The 18,651-nt window shown below is 34.8% G+C and overlaps 1 protein-coding gene across 4 annotated transcripts in view; it reads left to right on the top strand.

The window, feature by feature from the left end:
• Nucleotides 1-18,651, top strand: part of Atr (ATR checkpoint kinase) — a 120,952-nt gene that overhangs the window by 57,731 nt on the left and 44,570 nt on the right. For all 4 annotated transcript variants that reach the window (XM_021252588.2, XM_087186280.1, XM_021252598.2 and 1 more), the window contains 10 exons: nucleotides 2,302-2,422; nucleotides 4,342-4,479; nucleotides 6,584-6,794; nucleotides 8,551-8,729; nucleotides 10,263-10,427; nucleotides 12,162-12,253; nucleotides 13,955-14,046; nucleotides 14,272-14,449; nucleotides 15,889-16,068; nucleotides 16,472-16,631. In XM_021252588.2, coding sequence (XP_021108247.2) covers nucleotides 2,302-2,422; nucleotides 4,342-4,479; nucleotides 6,584-6,794; nucleotides 8,551-8,729; nucleotides 10,263-10,427; nucleotides 12,162-12,253; nucleotides 13,955-14,046; nucleotides 14,272-14,449; nucleotides 15,889-16,068; nucleotides 16,472-16,631 — 1,516 coding nt within the window. The remainder of the gene's footprint in view (nucleotides 1-2,301; nucleotides 2,423-4,341; nucleotides 4,480-6,583; nucleotides 6,795-8,550; nucleotides 8,730-10,262; nucleotides 10,428-12,161; nucleotides 12,254-13,954; nucleotides 14,047-14,271; nucleotides 14,450-15,888; nucleotides 16,069-16,471; nucleotides 16,632-18,651) is intronic.

Genomic DNA, 18,651 nt, shown 5'->3' with positions numbered 1-18,651 from the left:
GATGCAAAGAAAAATAACATAAGAATGATTGGAGTCAATGAAGAAACAGAGAGTGCAGATGACATTAAAAAAAGCTTTACAGAAGTGATGGCAGAAAACTTCCCAAACAGGGGAAAAGAATTTGACATACAGATAAGCGAGGCATATAGAACTCCAACTAGCCTTGATCAAAAAAAACCTACACATAGGCATACAATTGTTAAGATTCCAGAAACCCAACAGAAGAACAAAATTCTACAGGTAGTTAGAGAAAAGAAACAAATCACATACAAAGGAAAGCCCATCAGAATCACAGCAGACTTCTCAGTGCAGACCCTCAAGGCAAGAAGAGCTTGGAGTGATGTGTTCCAAGCCCTAAAGGAAAACAACTTCCAACCCAGATTGATGTACCCTGCAAAACTATCTTTCAAAATTAATGGAGAAATAAGATACTTTCACGACAAAGAGCACCTTAGGAACTTCATGAATACCAAACCAGAACTCCAAAAAATTTTAGACAATACCCTAGGAAAAGACAATGAGGATCACAACCCCAGGAAGCCCAGCAAAATGAATCTGCCAGGCATGATGAATTAAAAGGAAAGGAGGAGAATCCAACAAACAGAAAAAGTCATGACAATAATAACTCAATACATGTCGGTTACAACCATCAATGTTAATGGTCTCAACTCACCAATCAAAAGAAATAGACTGGCAGAATGGGTGCAGAAGCAAGATCCAACAGTATGTTGCATACAGGATGTGACTAGGCTGAACCTGGCTTGTACGTCAACAGCATTACCTGAGTGGTACCCGAGCAGCATCCAGAATATGACAGTCATGGCGCAGATGGGGAATTAGGCCTAAAGGGAGTGAGATCTCACTTTTCATAACAGGGAAAGAAAATGAAGAGTAGAAACCAGCTAAGTTTACAGATTTCATTATGAGAAACTAATTTTTTTTCTGTGTAAAGAGGTACAGGAAATGAGATCATTGGCTGAAAGTGACAGTGAAGTTGGTATAGGTGATGATGATTTGAAACAGCCAGTATGGAAAATGATAGCTAATGAGGAAAGCTTAGAAGGCTTTCTGGATAACATAGAGGACTACTGATGTTAAAGACTATCTATATACTAGCACTAAACTCATAAGCAAGTTGGTGATTTTCTTCAGTCAATACAGTATTCTCAATATCACTTCAGGAAAGGAAGTCATTTAAATTTATCTAAGGGTAGGAGGTTGGCACATGGGTACAGGTGGTAAAGAATGTGTGACAGTGGAATCAATAAAGGCTGTTAACAAGAGAGTGCTAAAGTGAATGACCATAGAGAATAAACAGGTTAGATAAAAAGGTACAGAAAGGAGGATATCATAGATTAGGAGAGTTAGCATGGTGAAGGGACAGAACATCTCAACGAGAGAGGGCAGATATTTTGGAGTAACTGGGTGAAAGAACTGCAAATTTAGGAAACGATAGCAATAGAATGATTTGTCTACATAGTTGGTTTTGAAAGTGAAGATAATTTTTATGTTAGTAAGGGAGCCTTAATAATTGAATAGAGAAAAAAGTCATTGAGAAGTCTTGAGCTTGATTAAGTGGGCCAGCCAGACATTAATGGCACTAAGGATAATAGGACTTAAGAAAGAAAGAAAACACTGAGCAATGTGCTGCATCAATGGGTTTGGTAATTATTGCATTTGGTAGATGCCCTTAATGAAGAATATTAAAAAATAGTATACCTGCATGGCTTGAACTTCAAAGGAGTAAGGTCTTTCTTACACAGGAATGGAGTTGGAAGGATCTGAAGGAAAGAAGTAGATTCAAATCTTCAAAAGTACTTGAATGACTTCTCACTTCACTCTTCAGAGAGATAGTAGAGGACCAGGGATGTAGCTCAGCAGCACAGTGCCTGCCTGACAAGTTCAAGGCCCTGAGTTTGATTGCCGGCACACACACACAAAAAAGGATAGTAGAGCCAGTGTGGTGTCTCAGCACTATTGGAGGCTGAGGCAGGAGGATTGCAAATTCAAGCCCAGCCGGGCATCTTAGCAACTTAATAAAACCCTGTCTCAAAATAAAAAATTTTAAAGAGGCCTGGAGATATATAGGTCAGTGCAGATGTCCTATTGGTCCCCATTATCTACTACTTTTTTTTTTTTTAAGGATAGTATGAAAGTGTTATCCTTAATCAGATTTCAGTAAAGACAAAGTAGTATGTGGTTAAGTCAGTGAAGGAGTTGATGTAATTTCTTGTGCTTTCTTAATAAAAGTTCTAAACAGATATATATTCTTTTTTAATAAATAAATTTTCAAAATTACAGATATAAGAGTTCTCAAAAGTCAACAGATTGGTCTGGAGTAAAGAAGCCAATTTACTTAAGTAAATTAAGTAATAACTTTGCAGAATGGTCAGCATCTTGGGCAGGTTATCTGATAACAAAGGTAAGAAGAGAACTCTACTACATCATTCATCAACTGAACAGAAATTCTGGTTCTTTTTTTTTTTTCTGGTACCGGAGATTGAACTCGGGACCTTGTGCTTACAAGGTAAGCTGCGGAACCACTGAGCTAAATCCCTGCCCCAAATAATTATTTCCTTCTTTTTTTTTTTTTTTTTTTTTTTTTGGTACTGGGGATCGAACTCAGGACCTTTCATTTGTGAGGCAGGCGATGGAACCACTGAGCTAAATCCCCAGCTGAACAGAAATTCTAAAGGAAACCAGAATATTTGTCTGAATGCATAGTACACACAGACTATTTGTAATGATAATGATGGAAATTTTTTAAGACAGTGTTTACTAATAGAGAGTAATTATGTCTCTGTTGTTACTAATGATAGGTTTTTAGTGAAAAGCTAATTATTTTTTCTAATCAATTATCATAGAATTAATATGATCATCCATCCCCCTCTACAACTGGGGAGTGAACTCAGGAACTTGTGCTTACAAGGCAGGCCCGGTGCCACTGAGCTAAATCTCAGCCCTAGAATTAATGTTTTTAAAATGTCTATTATAGAGCTAGGCATGGTGGTGCATACCTATAATCCCACCACTCAGGAGGCTGAGACTGGAGGATCACTGTGACTTCGAGGCCAGCCTGGGCTACATAGTGAGTTCAGGGCCAGCCTGAACTACAAAGGGAGACCCTGCCTCAACACCACCCGCCCCCCCCCCGCCCCCCGCAAAGTACATTTTACATTGTAAGATCTATTTAAAAATAAAACAATGTAGGGCTGGGGATTTAGCTCAGTGGTTCCACCGCCTGCTGCGAAAGTGCAAGGACCCGAATTCCGATCCCCGGTACCAAAAAATAATAATAAACTAATTAAAAAAAATAAAACAATGTGAATGCCGCATCAGTTTTTACATAATAAAAAGATTTATGTAATAATAAGATATCCTTTAGTGGTACTTTTTGAAGGACAATGCATCATCTAGACAGCTAAAATAAAAATGTATTTTAAAATAAAAATTTATGGGAAAAAGTGTAGTTTTGATGTTTTCCTAGTGTGAAATTTGTACACGATTGAAAGACAAAAAGATACTCTTGTGTTCTAAGAAAATATTTCAGGCATATTTAAAATTCACAATTTTTGTTTTAAATTCAATTTTTGTCAATATTTTAAAATATTATAATTTATAAGTGGCAATTTCAAAATATTTCTCTTTTTTATGAATATACAGAATACTATCAAATTAACTACTTCTAGCTCTGGCATTTTTGGTTTAAGTGAAAGTTTTATATTTGAATGAAAAATCTTTAAAAGTGAAGGTTAAGTGATATTAATAAAATCTGACTTTAACCACAGGTAATTTAATTTTTAAATTGACAAAAATTGTATTTAAGGTATACAACATGTTTTGAAATATTTTTACCCAAGTAATTTAGTATTCTATTTCTGTTATCTTTTTCTTTTAGTTTTTCATCATTGTTTATGACTTACAATGTGAATCTCATATTTAATGTGCTGTTCTACAGTATAATTTTTGTTTTTTTCACTTAGGGAATTAACACTAAATTTAATGTTAGCTAAGTCATATATATTATAGTTAGGAAAGACATCTAACAAAACATTATACATTGAAAACAGAAGTGTGAGTGAGACCGCTTATTCTGTGGCAGTTGCAGCTCAGGTAACTGTATTGCCTATATGGGTTTCAGTATTTCACCCGTTTGGAAACATTTGGAGTGACCAGAGAGAGGGTGAAGTGAAATCTTCCTTGCTTATTGTACATGCCTCTCTCCATAGAGAATATGCACTCTGGCATAGTGAGTTATCTCATGTGTTACGTTTTGACATTCAATCAATAGAATAAAATATATGTAACTACTTATTCTTCCTAAACCATTTGAATTCACAGGTTAGACATGACCTTGCCAGTAAAATCTTCACCTGCTGTAGCATAATGATGAAGCATGATTTCAAGGTGACCATCTATCTTCTTCCACATATTCTAGTGTATGTCTTGTTGGGATGTAATCAAGAAGATCAGCAAGAGGTGAGAGATACCATTTTATTTGGTTTGTGAACAAGTAAAATTTGGATTTTTCCAATGTAGTTAATATTAGAAAGGCTATAGATTAGTAGAAAACGTAGATCTATGTTTGACTATGTGTGTTCATCTACATGTCTAAAAGCATACAAAATTGTTTTAAAACTTTTATTTAGCAAAGAAATATACAATGCTTTGTGTATAAAATTAGAAAGTATATGTTATATATGCCAAGTACATAAAGAACATGTTGAAAGAATGTCTAAGAAGCTACCAATCCCCCAACCGCACACTGTTCTTTTTTAAAAAAACAATAATATTAGTAGCATAATTAGTACGTTATATTAAGATAAAAGCCCCAGTTATACATATATAATTTTACAAATAAAACTGTCATCATTGTTACTAGTATGAGATGGACTTTTTTTTTTTGGTACCGGGAATGGAACTCAGGACCTTGAGCTTGCAAGGCAGGCACGGTGCCGCTGAGCTAAATCCCCGGCCCAATATGGACTTTTTAAAAATGCAGTTAGTTTTATGTATCCTTTGATTACTATTCTCAATGTTGTTTCCACTTTTTTAAAAATGCAATTGGTGGGCCAGAGATTTTTAGCCCAGTGGTTCTGCCGCCTGCCTCGCAAGTGCAAGGACACGAGTTCGATCCCTGGTACCAAAAAAAAAACCACAAAAATGCAATTGGTTTTGCCTTCTTTCTTTTTTCTTATGGCATCCTTGTATAGGTATTGTTCCATAACTCATTTGTCCCCAGATTGAACCTAGAGATGCTTTACGCATAAGCTACATCTCCAGCCGTTTTTATTTTTCATTTTGAAACAGCTTCTTGCTAAGTTGCTGAGACCTTGAATTTGCAGTCCTCCCACCTCCTCTTCTCAAGTACCTGTGGTTATAGGCATGCACACCCAGTTCTTTTTTAAAAAATTTGCCAACATATAGAGAAACACTCTTTTAAAAAATACTGTGTAGGGGCTTGAGATGTAGCTCAGTGGCGTGCCCTGCCTGGCAAGTGCAAGTGCCTAAGTTCAATCCCCGGTATACAAAAATAAAAATAAAAATACTGTGTAATATAATCCTCCCATTTACATGTATTTTATTTTATTGTCATAATAGTGATTATAAGGTGTGTGTCCTTTTAATTAATTGGTAGAAGTTATATATATATTCTGCATATCAATTTGTTGCTATCCCTTTTTTTGCTACTGGGGATCGAACTTTGGACCTTGCACTTGGGCGGCAGGCAGAGGCACCACTGAGCTAAATCCTGGCCCAGCCACTCATATTTTGAAAAGTTTTTCTCAGTGATTTTCTTTTTAATCTTTGTTTATGTCTTTTCCCATACAGAAATTTTGAATGTCAATGCCAAATTTAAGTCTGTTACAGATTTTGAATTTTAAGTCTTTTATGTGATGGCTTTTCTTATTCAGTGTACTATTTTCTTATATTTTGTTTATAATGCTTAACCAATAAATTTAAATTGTACATATTTATAGGATAGTAATGTTTTGATACATCTTCTATACATTGTGTAATACTCAAATCAGGTAAACTTAATCATATCCTTAAGCATTTATTTGTTTAAACTTAATTATATTCTTAAACATTTATTTCTTCATAGTAGAAACTTTAAATGTCATCATTTCTTGGCCTTTTGGCTAAGATTAAATGTAGAAACATTAAATGTCCTTTCTTGTAAGCTTTCTTTTTACAGGGCATTATCATTATCTGTAGTTACCCTACTGTAATAGAATATATTTTCTTGTAATCCTTCTGTTATTACGCTTAACCCTGTAACTGCTCTGATATTAACTTGTACCAATAGTATCAAATATTCCAAGCTTATTTTCACCATTAGTTGACAAATAGTTTGATTGTCATTCATTGAATAATCTAGAAGAATTTAATATTTATTTTTGTATTTCTGTTAGCCATGCTAAGTTCTTTTTATTATTTGCTTGGTTTAATTATAAGAAAGATGATTGTAAATCTTTTTCTTTTGAAAATTATTGCTTTAGAATGGTTAATCTTACATGTGATATTAACAATAAAAGATGTTATATTGATATATTATTAACCATTAAATGAGTTCTCTTAGGTTTATGCAGAAATTATGGCAGTTCTAGAGCATGATGATCAGCATACCATAAGTACCCAAGACAGTGCATCTGATCTGTCCCAACTCAGTACACAGACTGTGTTCTCCATGCTTGACCATCTCACACAATGGGCAAGGAACAAATTTCAGGCCCTGAATGCTGAGAAACTTCCACAGAACAAATCAAACAGAGATAGGGTCAGCTCTAAAGGTAAGATTTAACTTCTGGGTACCAAAAAAAAAAATTTATCTTCTGTTTATTTTCTTTAAATTATTCATTAATTAGCTCCTAGTATGCATTCATTCATCCATTCATTTATTTATTTTTGTATTGCTTTTTTGAGACGGTCTCACTATGTAATTCAGGCTGGCCTTGAACTCATGGTGATCCTTTTGCATCATCCTCCCCAGTGGGATTACAGGCAGGTACCATCATGCCTGGCTTCAATTCTGTAATTTAGGCATTAGCTCTAAAAAGACTGCTTTGTGGATTTTTAAAAATTGGTAATAGTGTCTACTTTTTCCTGAGAAAAAAGTGAGTTTATAAGACTCCTGTGGTCTTATTCTCACTTTCTTTTCTTTTTATTTATTTATGTTTTTTGGTACCAGGGATCGAAGTTGGGACCTTGCGCTTGTGAGGCAGGCGATGGAACCACTGAGCTAAATCCCCCAGCCCATTACTCTCACTTTCTTGAATAAGACACTTTTTTTTTTGTATAAAATAAAATAGGGTATTTGTAAAGATTAGATATACATTTTATATAAAAGTATAAAATACATGACACATTAATATTGTTATTAACTTGTCCCTCCCTGTTAACTCATTTATTCCTCATCCCTTCAGTTTATTGTATTTGTGTATGTGTGTCTTTTCACATTTAAGTTTGGAATTTCTGTGTCATCTGGATTGGCTTCAAACTCACAGTGATCCTTCTGCTTCAGCCTCTTGAGTGTTGGGGACTCTGGGAGACACCACACCCAGCTTAAAAGTTTTAAGTTTCAAAGATTTTTAATTTCATTCATGATCCCAGAAAAGCTATCTTTATTGTCTCAGTCTTTGCCAGTATTTGGTATCCAGCATGCTTCCAAGATACGGATATTCCACATTGCTACACTACACCCTGCTGTCACTGCTATTGCTCTGTTTCCCCATATTACAGCTCTACTAATATGACTAAAAAAAGAATCTTAGAGTTAAACCTGATAATTGGCCCCTATGTTATGAGCATATGGTGAGAAGAATAATGTTCAGTACCAAGTAATGGATATTCTTCATGTCTTTGAATCACTTTTTTATTGTTCTTTTAGTAAATAAATGGTAATAATGCTGCTTCTTTATACCTCAGCCATTCGCATTGATATCACAGATTTTCCACCCTAGGCTTTGGGGCTAACTGAAAATTTTGACAGTCTCACAATCATTAAAGAGGCCTCCAAGAATTTATAAAGTTGTGCTGTATGGTATAGGTGCTGCCAAAGTGAGCACTTCCTTTTTTTTTTGCTATATGGTAATAAAGGCTATAAAGAGAAAAACAATTTCTTTGCTGTGTGTAATAATGCACACCTAAATCCCAATAACTTGGGAGTCTGAGACAGGTGGATTTCAAGTTTAAGGGCATCCTGGGAAAATGAGTAGACCTTGTTTTAAAACTAGAAGGGCTGGGGATGTAACTCATTGTTCCCTGGATTCAACAGCTAGTAAATTAAATTGCTCATATCTATCTTTCATTTCCTTTTTATAGCTCAGAAACAGGTTCAGTAAATTAACTGTCCAAAATAAACTAAGTACTAGTGATAGAGTTGCAGCAAGATCTTCTGAGCAATCTTCCTGTTATTAGTTATATCCTAAATATGATGCCCTAATATATTAATTTATTTAGTGAAATAAAATGAAGTTAAACCCTTAAACTGATACTTTAAAATTTTCATCTTGTAAGTCTTCACTCAATGTTTTTTTTATAACCTAGTATCAACTATGAATTTTGAAGATTATCAGAGTGTAACTCGTTTTCTAGACCTCATACCTCAAGATACTCTGGCAGTAGCTTCCTTTCGCTCCAAAGCGTACACACGGGCTGTAATGCACTTTGAATCATTTATTATAGAAAAGAAACAGAATATTCAAGAGCATCTTGGATTTTTACAGGTTTGAAATTGATATTGTCAATCATGTTGGTTATTTTCATTTATTGAATGTTTTATATGCTGTACTGGGTACTAGATATTTGTAGCACTTTATAAGCTTAGAGATTTAAAGCTTATTGCTTAAGTGCAATTATACGGATGTGATCAGAAAAAGGACACTTACCTCATCTTGTATGTGGAGTAGGGTGGGAAATGGGAGTGGGAAAACCATGGATCAGGAATAGCTTCTTGGAGATGATTTTTAAAATAATGAGTGATAGTTAGCAGAAGCATCACTATGAAGTTCCAAAAGAGCATGGTGTATACAGTACCAGGTTTGGAATGGCAAAAGAAAATCTGGGTAGAGGAAAGATCATAAGTCATAGAGGGCTTTAAAAGTTGCCCATGCTTCTCTAAGGGTATTGAAATAGGGCAGTATTAGAGTCTCAAAGGCAGTATAGCTAACTGCCTGTGGCTGTTGTTGGAAGAGTCTAAAAGAGCTGTGATTCAAGGAATTTCTATTCTCCTTGTAAGAAGTATGAGCTTGCATATGAGGGTGGGTTAGTAGGCAGATGTGTTGCTTATGTCAGGTATGAGGCATGGGAATGCAGGTGAAATAATGGTTTAGGTGATAATATTTTGATTGTGTAAGGAAGAGAAGAAAGTAAAGGCAGGGGAGCTAATATAGTGAAATTAAATAAGAGATCAAGATTGGTAGACTTTTTCAGGTTAAACAAAGTCCAGTAAAAGAGCTAGAAAATTAGTAGCTTGTAGTCTTAGGACGAGCCCTTTCTGCCTTTGTGTTCTTCCTTGTCTAGCTTTCAGTTTATGGTTCATTGTCAAAATCTTTCCTTTACAAGAATGCTCAAATCTTTTGTTTTTCTCCTGTCATTTTGTATTCACTTTTTGCAACTAAACTCTTTAAAACTCCTTTCTTATTAAGACATCCGCTTTTCTCCTACTGCTTCTGAAATTTTTTTATTCTCATTTTCTTCTGTTCATTTCACTTGCTAGTGCTTCCTCATCAAGAAACTCTAGTCTCTATCCTCAGCTACTTATCTCTACCCATTTCCTAGATTTCTCCTGTCTTTAAAGAATGTCATTATGCCAATTTTTTTCTTTAATTTTTATCTTTAACCTGAACATCTCTTTTTAGCTCAGATTATTAATGTTTTGGCTTTCTGAAATTTAAAAAAAGTTTAAGTGAAATAAAATACTTATAAACTGTACTCAGCAAAAACTGTTATCAGTTGGATTCAAAAAGAGTTTCAGGACCTTGAGGTTCCTTACAACCCTTGGTAACAGTTACTAATATATCTTTGAATGTAAGTGGAATTTAGAGGGTTAAGGTAATAGGATGCCTTGAAATAAATTTATAAATTTACTGTGAATCTGCCTTGAAACTATTGATGCTATTACTTTAAGAAAAAAAAAGATGCTATTACTTTAAGAAAAGCTTTTTCATATGTACTGGTGGATATATAGTTGGTATTTTGGGTGTGGGGTTGTGTTTTTTCCCATTTGATTTCCCTCATTTTTAATTGTTGGAACAAAGAAATTGTATGCTGCTATGCATGAACCAGATGGAGTGGCTGGAGTAAGTGCAATTCGAAAGGCAGAACCATCTCTGAAAGAACAAATCCTTGAACATGAAAGCATTGGCCTGCTGAGGGATGCCACTGCATGTTATGACAGGGCTATTCAGCTAGAACCAGACCAGGTAAGATGCCATCTGGTAAGGGCAACATAAATCTCTGACTAGGAACTCTGGGAACCTTACTTTCTATACTATCTTTACCAGTATCACAGTGTACTGTGTCTGGAAAATATTTAACCCTGTGTGCGCTTGAGTTTCTTTACTTACAAAATAAGAGACTTATGCTAGATGATCTCTAAATTCCTTTCTAATGCCAAATCTCTGTGACATTAGCAATCTCCCAAATCACTGAAATTTATTTTGCAGTATATTTACATTTAGCAATTCAGTATATTATACATTTAGTAATTACAGTGGACCCTTAAGTTACAGCCAGCGTGATATACAAATAACTTGGGTTAATTAGATTAATGGAAGATTCATCTGCCTCTTGTTATCTATAGCATATACCCAGGTAAACATCCAGATCTCAGCTGTATTGAGTTACAACCAGCCCTCAGAACCAGTCGAGTTTGTAAATCAAGGGTTCACTGTATAACATTAATGTAATTTTAGTTTGCTATTAAAAGTATAAGCTGTAGGCCAGGTTTGGTGACCCCACATGTTATCCCAGCACTCAGGGAGGCTTAGGCAAAGAGGATCACAAGTATAAGCCCAGCCCAAACAACTTCATAACTGAGACTCTCTCAAAATAAAAAAGGGAGAGCTGGGGATATAGCTCAGTGTGAAGGCCCTGAGTTCAATCCCCAGTACCAAAACAAAAGTATAAAACTGTGCATCAAGTTTTAATAATACTACCCAGGTATGGTGGCCCATGCCTGTAATTCCAGCACTCCAGAGGCTGAGGTAGGAAGATGGTTTCGAGTTGAAGGCCAGTCTGGGCTACATAGTGAGCTCAAAGCCAACCTCGACTACATAGCAAGACCCTCTTGAAAGTCAAAATCAGAACAAAAAAAATATTAGTAATACAGATTCTCTACAACCTGAGAAACTTTCTCATATTTCACACATGCATCCACCACACTCACCTACCTAGAAAACTCTGAAATGATCGATTACAGTCACTGAACTAATGGTAGTAAGTTGTTTTCTGAGACAGGAAAGGGATTTAGAGTCATTAATATATAATTTTATTTCTTGATTTATAATGTATTGATTGATGAAATGATAAACTTAGATAACCTCTCAGGGTTTTGCTTTTTGACGTATTTGACATGTTTATTGTCTCAGAAGTTCTATACTGTATAAGGCCTTTAGTTTTCCCAATCTTGTTTTCTTTTTTTCTTTTTTTTTTTTTTGTACCAGTAATCGAACTCAGGACCTCATGCTTGCCAGGCAGGTACAGCACTGCTGAGCTACATTCCCAGCTCCCCAATCTTGTTTTCAATTTTAAACAATTTTATACATCCGATTAACTTTTCAGATACTAAAGCCCAGAATCTATATAAATAATCTTATAATCCTTGCATTTAAATTTTTATTTTAGAAATATGACAGGTAATCTTTAAAATATGAAAAACATTGGATATTTTTGTACTAATTACTTATATTTGATCTGAGCCATAAATTAAGAACAAATCTGGAGAAATAAATCTGAGATTTAAAAAAATTATCTTCATTTTTTTTGTTACTTTAAATGTGTTAGGTTATTAATAGTAGTAGGCTGTGCTATTGAGCCAAGCAAGCCAATTGTTAAAAAGAGGTAAGCACAATGAGGTAAATAATATCAGTTAAACTCTGGTTCTAAAGATAAATTTGAAGTGATGATTGCTATGTTAAATATTTTTAAATTTGCAGATCATTCATTATCATGGTGTAGTGAAGTCAATGTTAGGTCTTGGTCAGCTTTCTACTGTGATCACTCAGGTGAATGGAGTGCATGCTAACAGGTAATATGTTATAAAAGAATGATTTTTTTCCCCCTTCTGTCTGAATGAGGACTTTTTAATATGTAAATTGGGCAGGTTAATGCTTACTAAAGTAATGAAATGTTTCATATGTTTCCATAGTGTTGGAGATAAACAACAAATATTTGTTTTCTGCTTTTCCTTAAGTCAGTAGACCACTTAATCACTTCTTTCTCAAGAATCATACTTGAATTAGATTTTCCTTAACACAGGAAACTTCCAGAACCCAACTGCCACTGGGGACACTCATTAGGACACTTTCTGGGCCTCAAAAGCATCTGTACTCTGCCTACAGTATTGACACCAGTTATGCTCTGTGCTATTTTTACATTAAAAAAAGTCATTTGTTGTATTTTCTTTTTGTTTTTACTATAGGAAGAGAAAGGAAGACTTTTTTAAGGATTTGATAAAGCCTCTCTGAGTCCTTCACATTTTTTATAATATGGATATATATATATTTTATTATGGATTATATATATACATATATATATGTATGTGTGTGTATATATATATATATATATATATATATATATATATACTGTTACTAGGTAATTAAATAGAAAAAATGTACCTAGGCCAGGTTCTGGTTTATAGCAGATACTTAAATGGTATGATTAATAAAGAAGAAATATGAACAAAGTCAGTTGTTTCTATGCAGTCATGACCCAAAATTTCACTGTAAATCAGTCCTTGGGAAAAATAGCATAAAAACTGGGCCTGGGAGCATGCATCTTAGTCCCACCACTAGGGAGTCTGAGGTAAGAGACTTGAGCCCAGTATTTTAGGGCAACATAATGGGACCCTGTCTCTTAAAGTAAATAGCCTATATCACACTGATTTTGCAGACCCAAATTTTAAAGTAACTAAATATAGTTTAAGAATAGGTATATATTATAGGTAGCTAATTTTGTATACTTTGTTATATAATTGCTACATCATTTGTAACTTTTTTTTTTTTTTTGAGACAAGGTCTTGCTATTTTGTTCAGGTTGGTCTCAAACTCACGAGCATAAGTAATTCAGCCTCCTGAGTACTGGGATTACAGGCCTGCACCACCATGCTTGGCGCATTTACAACTTTCTTGTACCCTTGGTGCTAAGTATCCTGTGTACACCCAACTGCCTGCTACCCACAACTACAGCCCCTCTATTTTTGTTTTTTGTTTAGTTTTTTGTGTTTTTTTTGGTACCGGGATTGAACTTGGGATCTTGCTCTTGCGAGGCAGGCACGATGCTACTGAGCTAAGTCTCCGGCCCTATTTTTGTATTTTTAAATTTAGTTCAGAATCCTAAATTATTAGAATTGCTTGTCTCTGAATTCATGTCTGTTTCTCCCGTGCTCTTTATTTCAAGTTAAGCACACAGATATTTTGTCAATGGGCTATGTTGCTATCCAGGAATTAACTCTGTTCTTATATATAGTACAATTTAACTTGTGAAGGAATGTCACTTTAAATGGCTCTACCAGAAGTCATTAATAAAAATGTTTTTAAGAATGAAAATATTAAAATTTTCTTGTTTCTGGATAGTAATAACTACTGTGTATCTAAGTACAAAATAAAATTCAAATGTAATTTAAAAATTGATACAATCAATAGAACATCTGAATCAATGAAAAAAATTTAAATACCACTTTTAAATTTAAATAAATTAAAATTTAGTGTATATGATTTTCTTTTAATAGGTCTGAATGGACAGACAAATTAAACACATACAGAGTGGAAGCAGCTTGGAAACTGTCACAGTGGGATTTGGTGGAAAACTATTTGTTAGCAGGTGAAATACTTCTTAAAATATAAGCAGTTTTAATTTGCCACATATATTCAGACTTAGGTAGTTAGCAGTATTCATGATTAATCTTTTAGCCTGCTTTACGTTTGCATTTTTCAATGTTTGAAGTAGAGTAAAGCCTATTTCTGCTGACCATTTTATCAGATGAAATAAGGCTAGCTTTTGGACCCATCTACTATGGCATTTCTTAACTGTCTATTTGATTTTCAGATGGAAAATCTACATCATGGAGTGTCAGACTAGGACAGCTACTATTATCGGCCAAAAAAAGAGATACCACAACTTTTTATGACACACTGAAACTAGTGAGAACAGAGCAAATCGTACCTCTTTCTGCTGCAAGCTTTGAAAGAGGCTCTTACCAGCGAGGATATGAATATATTGTGAGGTATTTGGGGGCTCCCATTTTTATATTCCTGGTGTATAAATGTCACCTGACAGGATTGAAATTTTCTAATGAGTACATAATTCTGATAATATGTGTGTTATATTGTTTAGCTACACAGAGTGGCTCTTTTTTCTTTTTACTTCACAATCACCCTGTAGTTTTTTAAAACAAATTTTCTAACCTACATCCTTTTAATTGGAAAGGTAATTATGAGACTAATAACAACATAAAAAGATATTTATCCTCTTCTAATAGCATAGTTTACTTTCTGTGTAACTAACTTAAATAATCTAGACATCGGCTATATTTGCCACATGGGAATTTGGTACTTATTGGTTCCCTTTCCTTATTCACAAATTCATTACACACACACACACACACACACACACACACACACACACACACGGAGGCATTACATTACCAGAAAAAAAAAAACTTTTACAGGTGATTTTAGCTATATTAACTCACCTGTGAAGAAACTGATAAAATAAGTGTTGTAATTGAACTGTGATAAATTTAAAAGACAATTATGCTTTTTTTCAAGTTAGAAGAACTCAGTGTATTTTGTATCAGCCCCTCTGTTTGACATCTTTTTTTTTTTTTGATACCGGGGATCGAACTGGGAACCTTGCGCTTTTGAGGCAGGCACCGGACCCACTGAGCTAAATCCCCGGCCCTGTTTGACATCTTAATGAAACCAGAGATTGGGCCACTAAATTTAATTGAGTTTTAGCTAATCAGTGATATCCTTGTGCATTGCACACTGAATCATAGATACTGTCTATTATACCAGGGGGGAAGTTAGTGTGAATATACAGTGGTTTCCATGAAAAAAATGAAAACTGCATTCATTTCACAATTTTTTACTGGCAGCTACTGTGGCAGGCCCTTCTACAGTGGCACCAACAGTATGCAAATATTTTATGTTTATTTATTTATTTACTAGGTTTTTTTTTTGAGTCAGGGTAGTTCAGGCTGGCTCTGAACTCATTATGTAGCCCAGGCTGGCCTCAAACTCAAGGCAATCCTCCTGCCTCAGCCTCCTGAGTGTGGGGATTACAGGTATGTGCCACCATTCCCCGCTCTATGTTGATTTATAATGGATCTATATTTTAAATTTTTCATATAGGTGATAAAGTTTGACTGTTACACATTTCTATTTAGACTTATATGCCATTCTTAATATAGTTCATAAAAATTTGGGGATTGCATCAAAGGACTAAATACCTAGCATAAATTGGTGTTTAGGCTCAATTTGAAATCAAAAGTATCAACATTACTTGTTATATATCAAGCATATATATTGAAATTATGCCAAAGAAACTGTACATTCAGATTCTTCAGGGCTCACTTGAAATACATGCTTTAGGTAGTATGAAATCTGTGAGATTAATAAGACTGAATATGCTAACATTTTAACAGGCTCTATCTGTCTTCAGATTGCACATGTTATGTGAATTGGAGCATAGCATCAGACCACTCTTTCACCAATCTACAGGTGATAGTTTTCAAGAAGACTCTCTAAACTGGGCAGCTCGACTAGAAATGACCCAGAATTCCTACAGAGCTAAAGAACCCATCCTCGCTCTCAGGAGGGCTTTATTAAGCCTCAACAAAAGGTTTCCACATTACTTCTTAAAACTATCAGTTATCTTGAATTTAGTGTTATGTTTGGAAACTACAGTATTTGATCATTATTTTTGTTTCTTAATTTTCTGTTTGAATCTACATTTTTGTTTTCAATCTTCCAGACCATACTATATAGTTGAAACAAACCTAATCTTAATAAGAATTAATCTTATATGTTACTTATTTTTTAATGTTAAAAAAGTTATCTTTGAATAAATTTTCATATATTTAAAGCATCATAAAAAAATTAAAATCACTTTAAAATCAAATGAATCATTGATCTGTGAAATAGTATATTGAGAAGGTTCTATGTTAGGCAGAGATGTTTTAGTCAAGTTGGTGTATACACTAACAAATGCTTTTTTTCTCCTGTGTTTTGTCATATCCCTTCAGACCAGATTACAATGAGATGATCGGAGAATGCTGGCTACAGAGTGCCAGAGTAGCTAGAAAGGCAGGTCACCACCAGACAGCCTACAATGCTCTGCTTAATGCAGGAGAATCACGACTTGCCGAACTGTGCGTGGAAAGAGCGAAATGGCTCTGGTCCAAGGTAATGGCCAAGAGAATTTTATGAGATAAATATATTTTGTTGGGAGTTATGTACTTAATATAGAGGCCCAACTGAGAGAAGTTCCCTAATTCAAATTTAGAACCTTTTTTTGTCACTTTTCTTTGTTATTTATCTATTGTAGTCTGGGAGAAATTGTTCCTTCTAGTGTACAGATCTCAAATGCCTTCTCATTTCAAGGCTAAAAATATGTTTTGTTTCCAGTTTTCATCTACCCTACATTTTTCTAGAGAAAAATAACTAGTTCTTACTTTATTTTTACCTTTTGTATCAGTACAGGATACAAGGATACATGTAGTAGGCACTCAATAAATATTTAAATATCTGAACCACTTGCAAAGTTTAGGTCCCATATTTAATGGCTATTATATATCTTCTCATGCTTGGCACGAGTTTAGAATTACTAGGAGGCTTAATATCTGGGTCAGCTTTCCTATTGCTTGGATAAAATATCTGACACCCATAACTTAAAAGAGTAGAATTTTAATTTGGTTCAGTTTCAGAGGTCTCAGCTCATGGTTGTCTGGTTCCAAGCAAAAACATCGTAATAAAAGATGGAGCAGAGCTGCTCACTTCCTAGAAGCAGAGCAAGTTGGAGAGAGTGCTGCTGAGAGATACTCTCCAGAGCACACCTTCAGTGAGTCACCTCTAGCTGGGCCCCATCTCCTAATAACACATGCAGTAATGAACATCATTGGATTAAATTGCTGATAAGTATAATGCCCCCATGATCCAATCACCTCTCTGGGAGTCTGTAGTCAAATTAACATTTTTTTTTTTTTTGTTATGGGGGATCAAACTCAGGACCTTGGGCTTGCAAAGCAGGCGCCGGAACCACTGAGCTAAATCCACAGCCCTCAAATTAACAGTGTTAACCATCCCATATATCATGTTCTGAAAGTTGAAACTTGGCAGCTATAGTTGAAGCTGTCTGTAATTGTACCAACTTCATGGTAGCTGAGGAATATTAGGGAAGGAGATATTTCCTGGATTGATGTGGAAGGTAATAATTCAATCTGCATTAGTTGATATCTACCCATAGTATGAGCTAGTGCTAGACTAATGTGTATTGCTTACATTCAGTATTTTCAAGATATAATTCATATTGTCTGATACTTAATACCTGTTTCTCTTTCTGTATTATGTACTTTTCTGAGAAAGACTTTATTCCATCCTCTCATCTAAAACAACTCTGGGCTTCATCTTATTAGGCTCCTTCCTTACCCTCACTTTTTACATATAGTTGAAGACTAAGTCTTTTTTTCATTGTCCTTTGACATTTTTCTTGAATATTCTTCTTCGTACTTATTTCTACTGCTTTAATTCATGCCTTTATTGTTTATAGCCTCTACAAATATTAACAACCTTTATTAGTTTCTCACAATGACTTTGTCTTTTATGGTAGTTTGAAATCTTTCTGAAATACACAGTGAAACATGTTGCTTCATTAATAAAATTTCAAAGTATTCTTAATACCTTTAGGATTAGTCTGAACTCTACAAAGTACACATAAGAACGTTCTGATCACATGTCATTCCACATTCACCTTCATTCATCATTGTCTCACAAACACTTTAGCCTTCAGCTAGGTCCAGACTACAGATGTTCCTTGACTTATGATGGAGTTTCATCCCAATAAATCCATTATAAGGTGAAAGCATCATAGGTCAAAGTGCACTTAATTAACCTAACCTGCTGATCATCATAGCTTAGCAACACAATATTGCAGCAGTTCTCCTCTTGTCCTTGGTTTCACTTTCCATGGTTTCATTTACCTGAGGTTTCAGTTACCTGTGGTTAATCTCTGACCAAAAATACTAAATCTCTGTCCAAAAATACTAAATACCAGAAATAAATAATCCATACATTTTAAAATTTGCTTTGTTTTTAAAGTTTCATTCTTTTCATATTTGCTCTGTAGTCCAGCGTAGCCTGGAACTCACATTCTTCCTGCCTCAGCCTCCTGAGTGCTGGGATTACCAACATGCACCACTACTCCTGG

The sequence above is a fragment of the Heterocephalus glaber genome, unplaced genomic scaffold (assembly GCF_053883595.1).
Source record: "Heterocephalus glaber isolate CG9 unplaced genomic scaffold, H.glaber_assembly_v1.0 deba00001504, whole genome shotgun sequence".
In the NCBI taxonomy this organism is placed as follows: Eukaryota; Metazoa; Chordata; class Mammalia; order Rodentia; family Bathyergidae; genus Heterocephalus; species Heterocephalus glaber.
This window is presented reverse-complemented; position numbering and strand designations above follow the sequence as displayed.